Here is an 18,702-nt window from a genome sequence, read left to right as displayed (position 1 = left end):
AGTCCGATTCTGTGCCCAGGTCACAGCTTTTGGCTTTGAAGAGGTTTAGCTCAGGGCCTTGGACCCCTGAAGGTAGGCAGGACGGGGGAGGATTGCTGCCAGGCCGGTCTCTTGTTCATTCAGCAAACATTTATTAGACAACTGCTATGTGCTCAGCAGTGCTAAGAACTTGAGATATACTGGTGAATAAGATCCGGAGCTCCTCGCCAAGCTGATGGCCTAATTCCAAGAGTCTGACAAGTAAATAATTACAAATATGCTGTGATGGAGGCTCTGTGAAGGGAAGAACAGGGTGCTCTGGGGGCCCATAGAAGAGCCATTTACAGGGGTCTAGGGGAGGGTCTGGGCAAGCTTCCCAGAGGAATTGATGCCTGAGCTGATACTGGAACGGACTTGTCAGTACAAAAAGGGGCTGGATGGGGCTGGCCTGGTGGCATAGTAGTTAAGTTCCCACACTCTGCTTTGGTGGCCTGGGGTTCGTGGGCCAAGATCCTGGACGTGGACCTACACACTACTCATCAAGCCATGCTGTGGTGGCGTCCCACGTACAAAAGAATAGTAGAAGACTGGCACAGATGTTAGCTCAGCCACAATCTTCCTCAAGCAAAAAGAGGAAGATTGGCAACAGCTGCTAGGTCAGGGCCATCTTCCTCACAAAAAAAAGGGGGCACTGGAGGAATCAGAGGATGGAGAGAGAAAAACTTTCCAGGAAGACAGAGTGAGAAAGCTGGGGGGTGAGAGCGTGTGGCAATGAAAGGCAAGGGAAGAGAGGTGGGGGGGGGAGGAGAGGTGAAGCTAGGGAGAGAATCATAAAATCCAAATTAATATAATAACCTCATAATAAGAATGTATAATACAATAGAACAAGATCCATAATGTTATTAATCATAATTATTAATCATTGGTTGATTGAATCAATAATCATTTATATGACTGATACTAATAACTTTATAACCATGAGAGCTAACCTGCGGTGAACGATTGAAGCGCGTCGGTGCGGGGCATGCAGCTCCATGCATTCCATGCACTATCATCTCCTCACCCTCACAACAACCCTACCAGGTAGGTACTGTTATTGCCCTACTTTACAAACAAGAAAATCGCAGGTTAGAGAGGTTAAGAAAGTCACATTGGTTATTCGGTGGCTAGCGTGGCAACAGGATTGAGGTTTAATAGGGACTCCAGAACCCATCCTGGAAAACGGCTTGCCTAACAGCAAGCACAGCACCTCCTCAGACATGTCTAGGGCTGTGGATTCTGTGAGGGAAATAAAGTCAGAGAAGAGTTTTGGGCAGGGAGGAGGCGCTCAGATTTTGTTTTTAAACGGCTCACCCTGGTAGAGAATTGGAGTGGCAGGGGGAGAAGCGGGGAGAGAGGGCAGGGGAGGGCTTTTGCCTTTTACTTCAACTCTCTGATGGTGGCGGCTTGGATTAGGGAGGTAGTGGTGGGAATGGAGAGAAGGGAATGGATTCATGGATATGTAGGAGGTGACGCTGACTCCCGGATTCTGGCTTAAGCAAATGGATAAACGGCAGAGCCATTCCTCCAGAAGAGGAAGACGGAAGGAGGAAGAGGTTCTGAGGGAAGAAGACACCCACCAAGTTCGCACTGCAGATGGAGGGCAAGGTCTATGAGAGACACTAAGGAGGTGAGCTCTGGGAGGCAGATGGAGAGATGTTCTAGAGTTCAGAGAAGAGGTCTGGACCAGACAACAGGATAAAGAAGGTGATTCCAGCCGCATGAGGGATGAGATCTCCCAGGTGTGCAGAGTGAGAAAGGCAAGGGTGGATGCACACCACCGTGTGAGGGAGGACCAAGTGAAAAGGGGCTGCAAGGAACTGCAAAGGGTCTGCTTGCTCCTGTGGCAGGAGACAGCTGGCAGGCTCAAGATAGAGTTGAGACCTCAACTCTTTGAATTGAAAGGACTTTTGGAAGGTGTTTAGTTCAAACCTCTCACTTATAGATGCCTCCTCAAAGAGGGACACTGGGCAGCACCATTGCCAATTTCAGCGCTCATGTATTTTGCAGCGAGGATGTGGACTTGGGCCTGGGTTCCAGCCATGGGGAGGATTACCGAGAGCCAAGCCCACTCTCTCAACCTATCCCAGTCCCCCTAGGGATATAAGGCTCTCATGTGTGTGACAAAGGTTTGATTTAACAGTTTGAAGAGACGGTATAGCATAGTGGTTAAGCATATGGCCTTTGCAGCAAGACTGCCTGTGTTCAAGACCTCCGCCAACATTCAAAAGCTGTTTGACGTTGGGCAAGTCAATATACCCCGCTGAGTCTCAGCTTTCCCATCTGGAAAAGGGGGTAATAATTGTACCAACCTCACAAGGTTTGTGCCGAGGATAAAATGAACTAGACCATTCCGTGGCAGGTGGTAAACGCTACTGAGTGTTAGCTGATCCTAGACAGCAAGAATGTGTCTGACCCGTTACCGTCTCCAAATCCTTGTTCTCTAGGGCCAGATTGCTCAATAAAAATGCTCAGGGAAGATAACGAACAGACACATAGATAAGGAGAACAGATTGGTGGTTACCTGAGGGGAAGGGTGGAGGGAGGGCAAAAGGGCTAAAGGGAGACATGTGTATGGTGACGGATGGAAACTAGATTTTTGGAAACTAGAACACGATGCAGTCTATATAGAAACTGACATATAATAACATACACCTAAAATTTACAAAATGTTATAAGCCTATATAACCTCAATAAAACAATTTAAAAAATGCTTAGGGAATTCATAAAGCAGGAACAACAACAAACGTATTTGGGAGAAGAATATGAGAATCGTTATTTCAAAGGATTCCATCAAAGTAGCCATCACAGGAAAACATCAGAATTTGGTTAGACTCTCTTCTCCTTTTTACAGTTTGGTATAATTTTTACCCTCAATCCCCTAATGACAATGGTAGTACTGAGTGTGGGGTGGGGGGAGTAGAGGTAGAAGCCACATCTTTTCAGTACTTAGAGCCTGAGTCATAGTCTCAATAATCCAATTTAGCCTTTCATCAAGTCTGTAAAGGAGGTGTCATTTATATCCTTTGTAGAAGTGGAAAATAAGGCTCAGAGAGGTCAGGAACCTCACCCAAGTACACACAGCTAAGTGGGATGGGGCTGGATGGGGCCGGATGGGGCCAGACAGGGCTGGATGGGAATACAGGCAGTCTGCTGTCAGAGCCTCCCATGCAGTAGGGGGTTGGTATTTGTGGTTCTGGAGGGGGCTCCTCGGCGCAGGCCTATTGGTCCCGTGCGAGGGGAATTCATGCCTTTGTGCAAGGAGTAAAGAAGTAAGGGGGCCCTGGTGGCAGCCCTGGGCCGGGGTGATTCGGGCCAGAAGGTAAAGATGGCCCTCGAGGCTTTTTGGAAAGCCTCCTCCTTGGGGGCCATATGTTCGCAATCAGTGTGTGGATGGCTAGGGTGGGAGGGGGGCTGTCCTGGCCAGCGGCCAAGCCAGATGTTTGTTGTGTGACTCCGCACAGCGCAGAGCTCAGTGATCCCTTGCTGTGCTGGGAATTCATGTACCACAGTTACGACCAGCTTCATCCCGTAACTCAGAAGGTTTCAAAGGCCCTCTGGGCGGAGGCTGGCCCCAGACAGAGCCAGGGAGGCAGGAGGTTGGCCTCCCATCCCCTCACGCCTCCCTGCTGGGGCCCCTTTCCTTGCACATGACTTTCTTTCCTCACACTCTCTCCACGCCCAGGTACTCCTTGTCGTCCTGCAGCCTTCCCCACCCCACGGCTTACACTAAGGCGTGTCCCGCCATTGCCTTCATTTCCCCACGCCCTGTCATGAAGGGGGAGCCCCTTTGCCCTTCTTTTCCGTCTAACAAAGCCCCACTTTTCGTTCGCAGGCCCCTCTGATCTCAGCTCTGCTGTGAAACTTCTCCAGCTTCCCCAGAAAGGGAAGGACATGGAGGCAAGTGCTCAGGGAGCACCTACTCTGTGCCAGCTGTGGAACCAGGGGTTTTACATACCTCACCTCATTAAATCTTTGCAACAGCCCTGTGAGGTTCTACCGGTGAGGGAACCCGGGTTCAGAGTTGGAAAGCAACTTGCCCAAGGTCACACAGCTGAGAAGGGCAGGAGTGTAGCTCAGTTTAACTCCCGAGTCCCTGTGAACTTGAACTCTCTCCAGTTCATACCACACCGCCTGTCCCAAGACACGTTCCTCCTTGATCACCTTCGACTCCTCTTTCTCATCCCATCACACATCCGATCCATCAGCAAATCCTATTGGCTCTACCTTCTGAATATATCCAGAATCCAGCACTTCTCACCGTCTCCACAGGTGCCACCCTGGTCTAAGCACCCACCATCTTTCCCTTGGACCACTGCACCATAACTCCTCCCTTCCCCTCACAGCGCTCCTAACTGCTTCGCCTTCGCTCCTCCCTGTCCCCCCCACCCCCCCACCACCACACAGTCCATTCATCACACAGAAGCCAGAGGGGTCCTGTTAAAACACAAGTCAAATCATGTCCAGTCTCCACTTCAAAATCCTGCAATGGCCCTAATCTCACTTGTAGTATGCGTCCTTCTGTTGGCCCGCATGGCTGCAGGCTCTGTCTCTGCCTCTTTCCTAATCCTGTGCCCTTGCTCACTCTGCTCCAGCTTTACTGGACTCGTTGCTGCTCCTCCAACACACCAGACACGCTCTTGCCTCAGGCCCTTTGTACCGACTGTTTTTTCTGCCTGGAACATTCTTGGAAATCTGCATGGCTCGCTGCGTCACTTCTTTCAAGTCTCCATTCAAATATCCCTTCTCAGTGAGGCTCTCGCCATCCCCCTGTTTATATTTGCAACCCCTCCCTCATCAGCACTTCCTATTCCTACCGTCCTGCTTTATCCTTCTCCTTTGCTTGCACTTATCGCCAGCCTGTGATGCTTCATTTTAGGTGTCCACTTGACTCGGCCCCGGGGTGCCCAGATTCTTGGTTAAACGTTATTTCTGGGTGTGTCTGTGAGGGTGTTTCTGGATGAGATTAACATTCAATCAGTAGACTGGGAAAAGCAGATTGCCCTCCACAATGCGGGTGGGCCTCGCCCAATCCTTCGAATGCCTGAATACAATATAAGGTTGAGTAAGAAAGTACTCTTTCTCTCTGCCTGACTGTCTGGAGCTGGGACATCAGCCTCCTTCTACCTTCGGACTCCGAATGGAAGCATGCCATCAGCTTTCCTGGGCCTCCAGCTTGCCCACTGCACATCTCGGACTTCTCAGCCTCCAAAATTGCATGAGCCTATTTCTTATAGTAAATCTCTTTATGTATATATACACATCATATTGGTTCTGTTTCTCTGGAGAACCCAAACAAATACACCAACTAACGGCATACTTTTGTTATTTTTAAAAAATATGTTGTCTCTGGGCAGCCGGTGGCGCAGTGCTCAAGCGCGCAGGTTCCGCTTTGGCCGTTGGTGGGTTTGGATTCCGGGTGCGGACCCGCGCACCACTTGTCAAGCAATGCTGTGGCAGGCGTCCCACATACGAAGTGGAGGAAGATGGGCACAGATCTTGGCTCAGGGCCAGTCTTCCTCAGCAAAAAGAGGAGGATTGGCAGCAGATGTTAGCTCAGGGCCAATAGTCCTCCAAAAAAAAATTAAAAATTAAAAAATATATATGTTGTCTCCCTCCGCTCCAATGTAATCTTGCTGAGGGCAGGGATTTTTGTCTGTTTCCTGTGTGTTTCACTGCTGTATCCTCAGCACAATGCCTGGAATATAGTAGGTACTTAATAAACACATGGTGAATGAATGATAATAGCCCTTGTCATTGTACCTTGTTCGTGTATCTTGTTTTTTTTTGTCTCCCAGGAGTCTGTGAGCCACTCCACCACAGGAACTGGCCTTTGCATCCCCAATGCCAGGCAAAGTGCCCACCACGAAAGGTGCCCAGTGCGTATTGAATGAAATGCCTTGATATGATCCATCCAGAAGAACATTCGTCTTAGGACAGAGCCCTCCCCAGTACCTAGTTCAGGACGCCCACCTCTCTGCTTTCCCCCTGCCCCTCCCTGAAACCCCAGCCTCGGCACGGCGGCCATCTGCCTGGCGTGCCTGGGCCTCCCTCCCTTCCTGGCCTCTCTCATCCCTTCCCCCTCCCAAGCCCTCCTCGCCCGCCTGGGTACAGGCGATTATCTGGGGGTGGTAATTATTGCGAGTAAATTGGAAGTTGTTTTGCACAGGGCTGTGTCTCACGCAGGTCGATTTGTATGCTTCCTGGGCACTTGTGACACTCCAGAAATGCCATAGCAACGGCCCCGGCGCCGCCGGGCTCACTGACTGCAGGAGACAAGGCGGGGGAGCGGTGCGCGCCGCGAGCCGAGCGGGCGGGCAGGGGCGAGGGCACCGCGCGGCGGGGAGCCGCTGCCTTCGCCGCCGCCACGGCTCCCAGCGTCGGTGTCCTCGTTGGTAGCATGGGAATAATAACCCGCACGTAGGCTGTCGTGGGGCAGAAATGAGATAATGGCTTGAACAGTGCGCAAACCTGTAAACCGAGGGCTGGCTATTAGTACAATGACTATTCTTCTTCGTGGTATTGTCTTCTTTCCCGCTTCTCTCCGCCTTTCTGCGGTTCGCCCCCGCCCGGAGCCAGCGCCTGCCAGATTCCCCGCCGCAGGAGCAGGGTTCCTGCTGGCCCTCCTTTATTCGGTGCAGAAAGCAGGGCCCCTGGAACACCTTTTAGTGAAGAAGCCCACAGAGACACCGCGAGCTCATCCCGCGGAGGCCGAGCCACTGATCAAATTGTAGGCACTCTGCCTTTCGGTCATTCAGATTAGCTGGGAGGAGGCCAGCTGGAATTAGTGACAAATTTGAAGCAGAGAATATTGACAAAGAAAGGCCATTATATTGCCCGCAATGACGCTCGACAATTCAAAGGAGGCTTCCCCAGTGTTTCCAAGGAGAGCTTTAGTTAGTGAGTAGATAAGACTTTTTGCTAATTATTTGGATAGACACAGACCTCAAATCCTTAAACTGAGTTTTGTTCCCTTCAAGGAGTTGAAAAACAACTCTTCCTTCTTCAGTCCCCTGCCCCCTCTCTAAATCTGAGATCCTTACCAGGACAAGGCTTTGAAAACAATAAAGCACTACTGAACTATTCATTCGTTCCAAATAATTTTTAAGCATCTACTGTGTGCCAGAACTAGTGTGGGTATTGGAGACACAGACATGGAGCTAATGTTCTAGAGGAGGAACAGACAATGTAGCAGTAAATGGAGAAAGGAGATACTTTTAAAAGTAATAACGTCTCTAAAGGATATAAAGAGGGTGAGGGAGGTAGGGTAGCTACTTTAGAGAAGATGGGTGGGTAAAGGTCTCACAGGGGAGATGGCTGAGATCTGAAGGATAAGAAAGAGCAGCCATGCCAAGATTTTAGGGGAAAGTGTTCCTGGCAGAGGGAATAGCAAATGCAAAGACCCTGTGGTGGAAATGGGCTTGGTTGTTCAAAGACTAGAAAGAAACCCAATGTGGTTGAGGTGAAATGAACAAACAGGGTGCGATTTGGAGGGGCCAGGTCACTAGGGACTTGCAGGCCACAGTAAGGAGTGTGGGATGTATTTTCAGTGCATTGTGGACTCACTGAAAAGTCTTAAGCGACGGAGTGATATGATCTGGTTTATATTTTTCAAAAAGATTACCGGCTGCTGTTTGAAGAATGGATTAGATTTTCCTAACAAGAAAAATGGACTGGGAGACAAGAATGGGAGTAGGAGGTGAGTGAGGAAGCCGTGGGTAAATGCCAGGTGGCTTAGGCCTGGATGCTTGCAGGTGAGCCGGCAGAGGTGGAGAGATTCAGGATGTATTTTGGAGATGGAGCCGACAGGGCTTGGTGATGGATTGGATGAAGGTCAGAGAAGAGAGTACGTTGTCTAGTTTCTAGGTTTTGGGCTTGAGCAACTGGGTGGATGGTGGTGCCATTTACAGAGATGGGGAAGACTGGAGCAAGTCAGGTTTGAGGTGGGTTGGGAATCAATGCTTCCCTTTTGGATGTTTTCAGTGTGAGATGTCACGGAGGCCTTGATAGAGGGGCTCATGTGAGAGGTTTGGACCTAAGAAAGACCTGTGGGAGTCCTTCATATTCAGTTAAGAGTTCTCGGGAATCTTGGTGACTTGTTCAAAGCTAACCCCAGGCTGGAACAGAAACGTGGGGACATAACTGCCTCCCTCCCTGCCTCCTAGACAACATGCCCTTGACTGTGGCAGTGCAGACTTACTCTCAGGGGAAACGCAAAATAAAACTACGAGGTACAACTTTTTAATTAGCAGAAGGGTGAAGATCAAAAGGTTGGAAAACACTGTTAGCAAAGGTGTGGGGAAACGGGCACCCTCATATATGGTTGATGGGAACGTAAGTTGGTCCATCCCTTATGGAGGGCAATTCAGCAGTTTCTATCAAAATGAGAAAGACACATACACTTGACCCAACAATTCCACTTTTAGAAAATTACCCTACAGATATACTCACACTTACAAAAATGCCTGTACCAGAATATTTCTTGCCATAGTGTTTATAACAGCAAAAGACTGGAAAAAAAATATCCATCAATAGGGGACTGGTCAAATAAGTGAAAGTACACTTACAATGGAATATATGCAGCCATTAAAACTAAGGAAGTTCTTGATTTTTTTTCAATTGAGATGAAATTCACATAATATTAAATTCACTATTCTAACCACTTTAAAGCGTAAAATTCAATGTCTTTATGTTTTGAAATGAAACAACCTCCAATATATATTGGTAAGTGCCTACCCTTACTCACCTTCTGTCCCCACCTGTCTACCTCTGCTAGTGATGGTAAGAGGGGCTTTTTCTGATGGGCACCTTTGAAAAGTCTCCATGACACAGGAGGCTAAGATGGTCTGTCGATAAGGAGAAGTAGTGGTAATATTAATCAATGGTTCTCAGCCCAGCTGCACATTGGCATCACCTGAGGAGATTTTAAAAATGCCATTGCAGGGCCGGCCTGGTGGCGCAGTAGTTAAGTGCGCATGTTCTGCTTTGGTGGCCCGGGGTTTGCCGGTTCGGATCCTGGGTGCAGACATGGCACCGCTTGGCAAAGCCATGCTGTGGCAGGCTTCCCATATATAAAGTAGAGGAAGATGGGCATGGATGCTAGCTCAGGGCCAGTCTTCCTCAGCAAAAAGAGGAGGATTGGCAGCAGTTAGCTCAGGGTTAATCTTCCTCAAAAAAATAATATAATAAAATAAAATAAAAATGCCCTTGCCTAGGCCCCACCTCTAGAGATTTTGATTTAATTAGTCAGGGATGAGACCTGGGCATGATTTTTTAAATTGAAGTATAATTTACACATAGTAAAAATACCTAGGTCTTAAGCATATAGTGCAATGAATAGGGATAATTGTGGGCACCTGTGTAACCACTGCCACAATAAATTCCCCAGTCAATGCCCCCACCCTTGCTGGAGGCAACTACTATTGTGATTTCTTTCTTTCTTTTTTTTTTTTTTAAAGATTGGCACCTGGGCTAACAACTGTTGCCAATCTTTTTTTTTTCCTGCTTTTTATCTCCCCAACCCCCCCTGTACACAGTTGTATATCTTAGTTGCACGTCCTTCTAGTTGTGGGATGTGGGACGCCGCCTCAACGTGGCCTGACGAGCGGTGCCATGTTTGCACCCAGGATCCGAACCCTGGGCCTCCGCAGCGGAGCTCGTGAACTTAACCACTCGGCCATGGAGCCGGCCCCTGTGATTTCTATTATAGATTCATTTTGATTGTTCTTGAACTGCATATAAATGAATCAGGCAGTATGTAATGTTTTGAGATTGGTTTCTTTCACTTAGCGTAATGCCTTGGAGATTCATCCAAATTGTTGTATTGATCAGTAGTTCATTCCTTTTCATTGCTGAGTGGTATTCCTTTGTATGGATACACCAAAATCTGTTTATCCATTCACATGTTCAGGGACATTTGGGCCATTCTCAGTTTCTGCTATTAGGAATAAAGTTGCTATAAACATTCATGTATAAGTCTTTCTGTGGGCACGTGCACTCATTTCTCTTGGGATGGAATTAGTAGATTTATGTTGAACTTATTTGAAACTGTCAGTTTTCCAAAATTCTTGTACCAATTTACACTCCCACCAGCAAAATGAGAGTTACAGTTGCTCTACATGCTTGTCAACACTTAGTATGGTCCATCTTTTTAATTATAGCCCTTCTCATGGGTGCCTCGTGGTATCTCATCATGGTTTTAAATTGCATTTCCCTAATGACTAATAACATTGATCATCTTTTCAGGTGCTTATCAACAATTTATATATCCTCTCTCATGAGATGTGTATTCCAGTCTTTTGCTATATTTTTGGGTTGTCATTTTATTATTGACTTTTAGGGGCTCTTTATATATTCTGGATACTAGTCCTTTGTCAGATACATGTATTGCAAATATTATTACTGTTTAAAAGATTCCCAGTGATTCTAACATGTATCCAGGGTGAAAACCCTGGTACAGTAAAGATCAGCTCCAGAGGCTCCCTAATTTTTCAGATCCCCAAATCTGCCCCCTGTAAACTATGCCTGAGGGTTGGTTCTTTGATCCATGTAAACATCCATGGCTGTGGGGATTTTAGGAGTGAGGGGTGCCTTGTCAATCTTCTCTCTGTGGATCTGTCTAGCTTCTTGGACAGGCCTACTCATCTGAACTGCTCCCTTATCTTCTGATGTGAGACCTTAGCTAAGTCTTTTCTTGTCTCCACCCTAAAATTTTCCATGTGTGAAACTGACCTTATTGCCTGACCCATTCCTACCACCTGGAGATGGTTGGTGTCAAAGGGACAAAGACATGTTTTCTCCTAGATGGAGCAAGCTATGTCTTAGGCATAGAAGGAGTATGATTTTCTGTATTTTCTCCCGGCCATTGTCCTCAGGCTGTCCACCTGCTCACTGAAAGGGAGAATCATTTTCTAGCAGCCTTGGCAACCATTCATCAAGGGACTGGGGGTTGATGGCCTGGTCCTGGTCTCTTTGAATCTGCTGTGTACTTGTTGCATGACCTTGTGTAAGGCAGTTAACCTCTGTGAGCCTTGGTTCCTGCGACTGGTAAAGGAGAGCAGTAACTTTTCGCTTGTTGTGGGGAAAGTGCCCAGCATAAAGTAGGTATTCACGAAGCCATTACTTCCCTCGAAAGGGGAGCTGGGAAGGCTTGCCTCTGAGAGCAGTGCAGCTGGGCTGTGAGAGGAGCTCTCTGCTTGGGGACTTGCCATGCCCTCAACATGCCCTGGTGTCGTGTATCTGCCCCTTCCCTCCACACCTTCAAAGGTCTAGACTGGCCAAGGTCCCTCCTGCTGTGTCGTCCTCACTCTGCCCTTCTTGGCTAATTTGAACAGAGCATCCCGCAAGGGCCCTTAGGCTCTTTAAGCTCAGAGCAGATGGCTAGGAAGCCAGTTCTCTGGGACATACAGTTCCTGACTCAGAGCTGGGCAGGGGGCCAAGGCCTTCGAAGGGCTGTAGAAAATTGTAACCCTCATCTCTCCCTCAAGAGCTTGTAGTTTTTACTCTCTGTCTCTTTTAGTGCCAAAGAAGAAGGGAAAAGGACCACAAAAGTTAATATTAGGTGCCACCTGGAGTCCCTTCTTGGGCTGGCACCTGGGAGGAGTCTTGACTTCAGCTTTTGGGAGAGGTGCCCATGCTGTGTAGGGAGGGTTTCTCTTCTGCTGCAGGAGGAGGGTGAGGAAGCTGAGGAGAAACTCACAGGGAGCTCCTAAAAATGCCCTTGACCTGGGAAACAAGTAGGTACAGGGCATCTGGAGAGTCCACTGATACTAGTCACTGGCTGGAGCGTGTCCATCTCACAGCCAAGTATGGGTGGCTTTGTCCCAGCACAAGATTTTAGAAGGGAAGAGAAAAGGAATGGCCCATTCCTGGGCATAACTCAGATTCCTCTGCACTATTTCCAGGTCTGTCTTGAGGCAGGTTCAAGAGGGAGACAGGGGCAATGCTCGCAAGAAGAATGGCTGGAATAGGCATGCTTGGACCTATCCCCTTCCCTAGTTCCGGGTTCTCATTATTGCTTTGGATCTATCAGTCCCACCCATGGCCTCATTCTGGTTCGCCAACATGGTGCCCATTGCTCCCCTTCAGGATTAGTAAATTGACAAATTCATCCATCCATCCATCCAACAAATATTTACTTGTCAGCTACTATGTGTAGGTACTGTGCTAAGTTCTGTGAAGCTGTAATTGTGAAAAAGATCCATCCTTTGCAGAGCTCACATGATCATGGGGGAGCTAGAGAGGTAACCAGGTAGCCACATTCCATGGACTAAATCCAATGATAAAAACAGGGTGTGTCACATTGTATCACAGAAGACCACTGTTGGGAAGGATCATGGAAGATCCCTGGAAGAAGGGCAACCTGAGCTGAGAACCGAGGAGTGAGTAGGAGATAGTGAGACAACAAGGAAGGGAAGAAAGTCCAGGCAGAGGAAACAGCTTGAGAGACAGCCTAGAGGCAAGATTTGAGTAAGTGGAAGTGGTTCAGTTTGAGAAGAGTGGTATGTGTGTGTGTGTGTGTGTGTGTATAGGGGCCAGGAAGAAGTGAGACATGAGGTAGGAGAAACAGCCAGAGGCCAGATCAGAATTACCTTCTAAGCCATGGTAAGGAGGCAAGACTTGATTTTGACCGCAAAGAGGAGGCTTTCAAGGGTTTAGACAGGCCATGGCATGATCAGATTGGTGTTTCTGAAAGATCACTCTGGTTACTGGGTGAGGAGACAGTGGGGAGCAGGCGCAAATAACAGCAGGAAGAAAGTCAGGAGGCTACTGCAGTGAGCCCAGTGAGAGATGATGGTGGCGTGGACCAGAATGGCAGCAGTGGAGATGGAAAGAAGTGTTTGGGTTTGGGATATATTTTGGAGGTAGAACCAAGAGGACTTCCTGGTGGATTGGAAAGATGTCTCCCAGTTTCTGACTTGAACAACTGGGGGGTTGGTAGTGCTGTTCATGGAGATGGGGAATATTGAGGGAAGAAGTCAAGGGGAGGGTGGAAGATGAGTTCAGTGCCATGTTGATTTCGAGCTTCCAGGAAGAATGTCCTGGAGCCAGTTGGCCATCTAGGTCTGAAACTCAGGAGAGAGGATGAGGCTAGAGACGGAACTGTGAGGTCTTGGAAGGGGCCAAAGCATCCCGAAGGGAGTGGAAGATGCCACATTTTGTGCAGCAGCACTGTCCTGTCAAAGAATTCCCTACCCTTTGGTGCCTGCTTCAGCCCAAACCCTGGGAGACAGGTTTAGAAGGGACTCCTTGAAGACTTTGCAATTTAGTGCAAAGACCCTGTGGATAACTCTAACTCTTAGTTCCCTCTTTCCTCTCAGTTTCTGTCACTCCCACAGCATCTTGGGCTAACTTGACTAGTTTCCAACCAGAATTTATCCAGCCCAGGGACCAGGCCAGCAGCTGCCATTCTTAGGAAATTTGGTTTCCGACTCCCCCTGCTGGCAGAGCTGGAGATGACTCACATCTGGGCCGCAGAGCTGGAGCGCACCCTCCTGCCTGCTTTCCCTGGAACAGACCCCTCTCGCCCCAGAAGAGGGGATTAAGACCTCAGTCTCAGTCCCTTCTCCACCCCCCCCCCCTCAAAAAATCCACCCACTTTAGAACCCTGGGTAGAAATAGGGGGAGAAAAGCCTAATTAGGTATCTGAGAATCACTAAATTCTTCCCGTTTCCAAACCACTTTTTTTTTTCTTCCCAAACCCACTCTCAATCTCCTTGCCCATCAAGACTTCATTTGGTTATTTATACTTGTCTCCAAAAACACTCTCTCCCATTCTCAGTCCCCAAGAGCAGCATTTTCCTGACACCCAGTTGGCCTCCCTCCTCCTCAAATGCAGGGAAGCCATGTTCTGTACTGGAAAGAGCACTGGGCTGGGAGTTAAGGAACCTAGGTTCAAGTCCTGTTTCTGCCACTGATTCAGGGTGTAACCTTGAACCAGTCACTTCCTTCTTTCCCCAGTGGCAGTTCCCTCATCTGTGACATTGGACTGGACTCCAAAAAACTGTTCTAGGGGCCAGCCCGGTGGCGCAGCGGTTAAGTTTGCGTGTTCTGCTTCGGTGGCCTGGGGTTCACCGGTTTGGATCCCGGGTAGAGACCCACGTACCACTTGTCAGCCATGCTGTGGCAGGCGTCCCACATATAAAGTGGAGGAAGATGGGCAAGGATGTTAGCTCAGGGCCAACCTTCCTCAGTAAAAAGAGGAGGGTTGGCAGCAGATGTTAGCTCAGGGCTAATCTTCCTCAAAAAAAACACAACCGTTCCAACTCTAGTATTCTAGCCTTTGCTCCATTCACCTTAGCCTTTTTAGTTCTTCACATGCATCAAGCTCTCTCCTGCCTCAGGGCCTTTGGTCATGCTCTTCCCTCTGCCTAAAATGCTCTTCCCTTCCCTTCTCTTTTTTGTTTAAACTCCTCCTTATCCTTCAGATCTCAGCTCAAATGCTGCTTCCTCAGAGAAACCTGTCTCAGCCCCTGCAGACTGGGTCAGGTACCTCATCACAGGCTCTCGAAACTCCCGGAGTTTGCCTTCTGTGCCCTCATCATGGTTTGTAATTTTCCACATGCTTGTGTGATTATTGTTTCAGGTCTCCCCCCTCCCGCATCAAGCTGTAAACTCCTGGACAGCAAGGACCTGTCTGTCTGTTTTGCTCACCACTGTACCCCAGCATCCAGATCCTTGCCTGGACATCTTGTAAAGGCTCAACACTTATTTATTGAACAAATGAATAAGTAAATGGATGAATGAATCCTTCTCTTCACTTATTAGCTGCTTTCTACATCTGACTAGCGCAGTGTTTAAGAGCAAAAAGTCAAAAAGCCAGACTGCCTGGGTTTGGAACCAAGCTTTACCACTCATAAGCTGTGTAAACTTGTGTAACTTATTCAACCTTTCTGTGCCTCAATTTCCTTATCTATAAAGGGAGGATAATAGTAGTGTATACTACCTAACAAAGTTGTTGTGAGGATTAAAGACTTCATGTATGTAAAGCGTGTAGAACAAGGCCTGGCACTCAAGTGCTATATTGGTAATAGCTGTTGTTCTTATTCTGCCTCATCCATCTCTCCATTTACCCATTCTAAACTCTCCCATCAGGCCTCATTATCTTATTTCCGGTCTGTGGGTGTGGGTGACTCAGTGTAATTTGCAGACTAGATAGCAAATGTTTTTAAAAATTTTTATTATGGAAAATTTCAAACATGCAGAGAAGGAGAGAGAAGAGGATAATGAACCTCTATAACAAGCTTCAACAATGATCAACATTTTGCCAATCTATGCTCATCTATCTCCCTCTCATTTATTCTCCCTACTGGAGTATTCTAATGTAAATCCCAGATGTCATATCCTTTTATCTGAAAACACTCCGTTATGTATCTCTAGCAGATAAGAACTTTAAAAAAATACAATACCATCATCACACTTAAAAATTAACAATAATTATGAAAGGCTTTTTAAACCTCAACCCCTCGAGAGAAGCTGGGAGAATGGGAGCCCTCCCTTCAGGGTCGATGTGAAATGAACAGACAAGAGAGTTAATATAAGTAAAGTGCTTTGAATGGGGCCTGACACATCAATGGGATAGAGTAGTAACTGTTATTTTGATTCACTTTCATTCTCTCCATTTATCCACTCTAAATCCTTCTCCACCTCTCTCTTATGTCCGGTCTGTGAATATGTGTGACCGAAGGAGGACTAGGAGCCCCGGCTGGTGAGTTCCTGGGCCATTGGCGCCCTGGGGTGGGAGCTGGGACTCTAGAAGGCAGGAGAAGGGCCCAAAGGAAGCAGCAACCTCAGAACTGAGGGGGAGACAAAGAGAGCTGGAGGACTTAATGGGTTTAAAGAATGGGGAGTCCTGTGACTGTGTGCAAATGGCACCAAGAAAAATCCAGTAGCTTAAGGGCAGGCAGGTGGGATGGGTGGTCCTTTCTTCCCAGTCACCAGGGCCTTCGGCAATCACTGCTAGCTGGGAAGCAGGGAGGTGGTAGCCGGCTCTTAAGGGAGTTCCTTTTAGCTTTCCTCCACAGCCCGAAGGGGAAGCTGCCTGAGACAGCAATCAGGGTTCCGCTTTGCTTCATCCTGAGTTCTCAACAGTTCCTAGGATATGAGTGACAATGGGGGACACTGAGCCAAAGCACAACTAGAGATGGCCTTACCCCAGACTCCAGATGAAGATTTTTGTGCTCCCATCTCTTCTTCCCTTTCTATGGAATTCTCCCCACCGGCCCTTCTTCTCACCACACTCATCCTTTGGGTACCCAGGACACCTGCACAATCGACCCACCCCAATCCAAACTTGTGTCCAGGAAAAGAAGTGATGCAAACACTTCAGTAGGGTAAACAAGCTCCTTCACAAACTGGCCTCCAGCTACCTCATCAACCTCATTTCCCACCACTCCCATCTTCTTTCCAGCAAAAGGCTGTGTGACACAGTGAAGGAGTACAGATTTGTGTCCATATAGACCTGGTGTTGAATTCTGGTTCTGCCATTTCCCAGCTCTGGAACCTTAGACAAAATCTCTTTCTTTTTTTTTTTTTTAAAGATCTTATTTTTCCTTTTTCTCTCCAAAGCCCCCCAGTACACAGTTGTATATTTTTAGTTGTGGGTCCTTCTAATCGTGCTATGTGGGACAGGCCTCAGCATGGTTTGATGAGCAGTGCCATGTCCATGCCGAGGATACGAACTGGTGAAACCCTGGGCCGCCAAAGCGGAGAGTGCGGACTTAACCACTCCGCCACCGGGCCGGCCAGTCACTTTATTTCTGAGCCTCAGTTTCCACATCTGAAAAATAGGAATAACAGTAGTATATCAAAAGCTCTCTTAACAGAGAGCCTAAAGCCTCATGCTCATATGATTTAAAGTCATATAAACCAGGAAAATTGCCCATCTTCTCTAAGATCCCTTTTTAACTCCTAACGGTCTATGAAATTTACAAAAAGCTTAAAATCCTCTGGACATATGGTAGGCATACGACTGGGCCAATAGGTGAGTTTTAAAATACTGAATGTTAATTAGTGGTTTGAGGAATCATAATGTCCATGTTCCTATCGGTATATGAACAAGCACAATTTTCGTTGGCCCATAACCTCCTATTTGGCATCGCCCAAACAAGCCACTTAAACTCAATCACCTCGTTTCCTGAAGCCCTGAGGTCTGCCTTTGAAAATATGACTGAAGCTCAGTTAGAGCTTCTGACGAACTGGTGACCGTGCACCACAGCACTACTTATTTTTTAAAGGAGAGCTTTGCCTTGGTTCTTGAAGACCCTTCAATGTGAGTTTAAGTCACAGGGACTACGCATCCCAGGATGTTTGAATTCAAAGCAGGCTCAGTGCGAGGCGTTGGCGAGCAGGGAAAGGAAGATATTTAGGGGCTCAGGCTGTGGAAGAGGTCTCTAGGGGCCACTAAAATGACTGAGATCATATGAGGCAGTCTACTCCACGCACGACGATATCACACGCACGCGCACATACAAGCATTTGCCGTAGCATAGTTTGGATTGGATTGAAAATGCAAGCGACAACGATATGACGCAACCCATCCTGCGCCGCAAGGACCGCGACCGCCTCTTAGCTCCATCGCGCGCAGACGCAGGCGCGCGACCTTTGTGGGTGGGGCTTAGGCGGCGGCGCCGGAGTGCGGGCCTGCGGATTGGCTAGCCGCGAGACCGACGGTTGGCCCTGCCCCGCCTACGTGCGTACGGCGCATGCGCAGGGCGGGAGCGAGCGAAATTCAATCTCCGGCCGAGATACGTGGATCCCAAGCTGAGGGGCATGGAGGCCTCCCGAGCGGTCGCGGAAGCCGAGGCCTTAAGCCCAGAGCAGGCTGCCCGTTACCTGAGGTAGGTCTGGGCCGCTGAGCTGGTCTAGGTCGCAGGTCCTGGCTGGGAGTGGGGCGCCTTCGGACCCTCCCAGGAGCCCAAGTTGATGAGACGCTCGCCCGCGTTCTCGGAGTAGGGCGGGGGAATCTGCTCAGATTTCTAAAGGCTGGGGAGCCCCCAGATGCCCCCTTTTTTGGTCAAGTAACTCTCCCATATGAACTCCTTAAGAGCCAAAACTTCAATTAATCAAGCCTTTTTTGAATCTTTCCAGCCTTCCAAGCCCCAGGCCTAGGAGATACAGAGATGGGTAAAGCACTGTCCCTACCCCCAAATTGCTTATAATCTAGCAGTGGAAAGGGATAGGTAAACCAATAACCGCTACCAGGTTTGCTAGGTGCTGTAAGAGGTATCATGTGTAAGGCATAGTATAGGCATAAAGGTGGGAATGGCCAACTACGGGGTCGGTGAGCTAAGGGGAAGCTTCGCAAGAGGAGATGTTTGTGTTGAAAACCGAGGAAGCAGTCACCAGATGGCCAAGGGTGGGGCGCGTGGTGATGGAATGAGCATTAAAAATTTTTTTTGAATTGTTATAAACTACAACATGAAATTTACCATCTTAACCATTCTTAAGTGTACAGTTCAGTGGTATTTTTTTTTTTTTTTTGAGGAAGATCAGCCGCGAGCTAACATCGGCTGCCAATCCTCCTCTTTTTGCTGAGGAAGACTGGCTCTTAGCTGACATCCGTGCCCATCTTCCTCTACTTTATACTGGGACGCCTACCACAGCATGGCTTGACAAGCGCTGCCATGTCCGCACCCGGCATCCGAACCGGGGAACCCGGGCCACCTAAGCGGAACGTTCGCACTT

The 18,702-nt window shown here is 48.3% G+C and overlaps 1 protein-coding gene across 1 annotated transcript in view; it reads left to right on the top strand.

Annotated features, from left to right (window-relative positions):
* Positions 1-17,729: 17,729 nt before the first annotated feature.
* Positions 17,730-18,702, top strand: part of ERCC6L (ERCC excision repair 6 like, spindle assembly checkpoint helicase) — a 31,902-nt gene continuing 30,929 nt past the window's right edge. Inside the window, exon 1 of the mRNA XM_014847585.3 lies at positions 17,730-17,855. Coding sequence (XP_014703071.1) covers positions 17,788-17,855 — 68 coding nt within the window. The 5' untranslated portion in view covers positions 17,730-17,787. The remainder of the gene's footprint in view (positions 17,856-18,702) is intronic.

Source organism: Equus asinus, chromosome X, assembly GCF_041296235.1.
Source record: "Equus asinus isolate D_3611 breed Donkey chromosome X, EquAss-T2T_v2, whole genome shotgun sequence".
Lineage (NCBI taxonomy): Eukaryota > Metazoa > Chordata > Mammalia > Perissodactyla > Equidae > Equus > Equus asinus.
The sequence above is the reverse complement of the archived record's forward strand: the minus strand, read 5'-3'. Positions and strand labels throughout refer to the sequence as shown.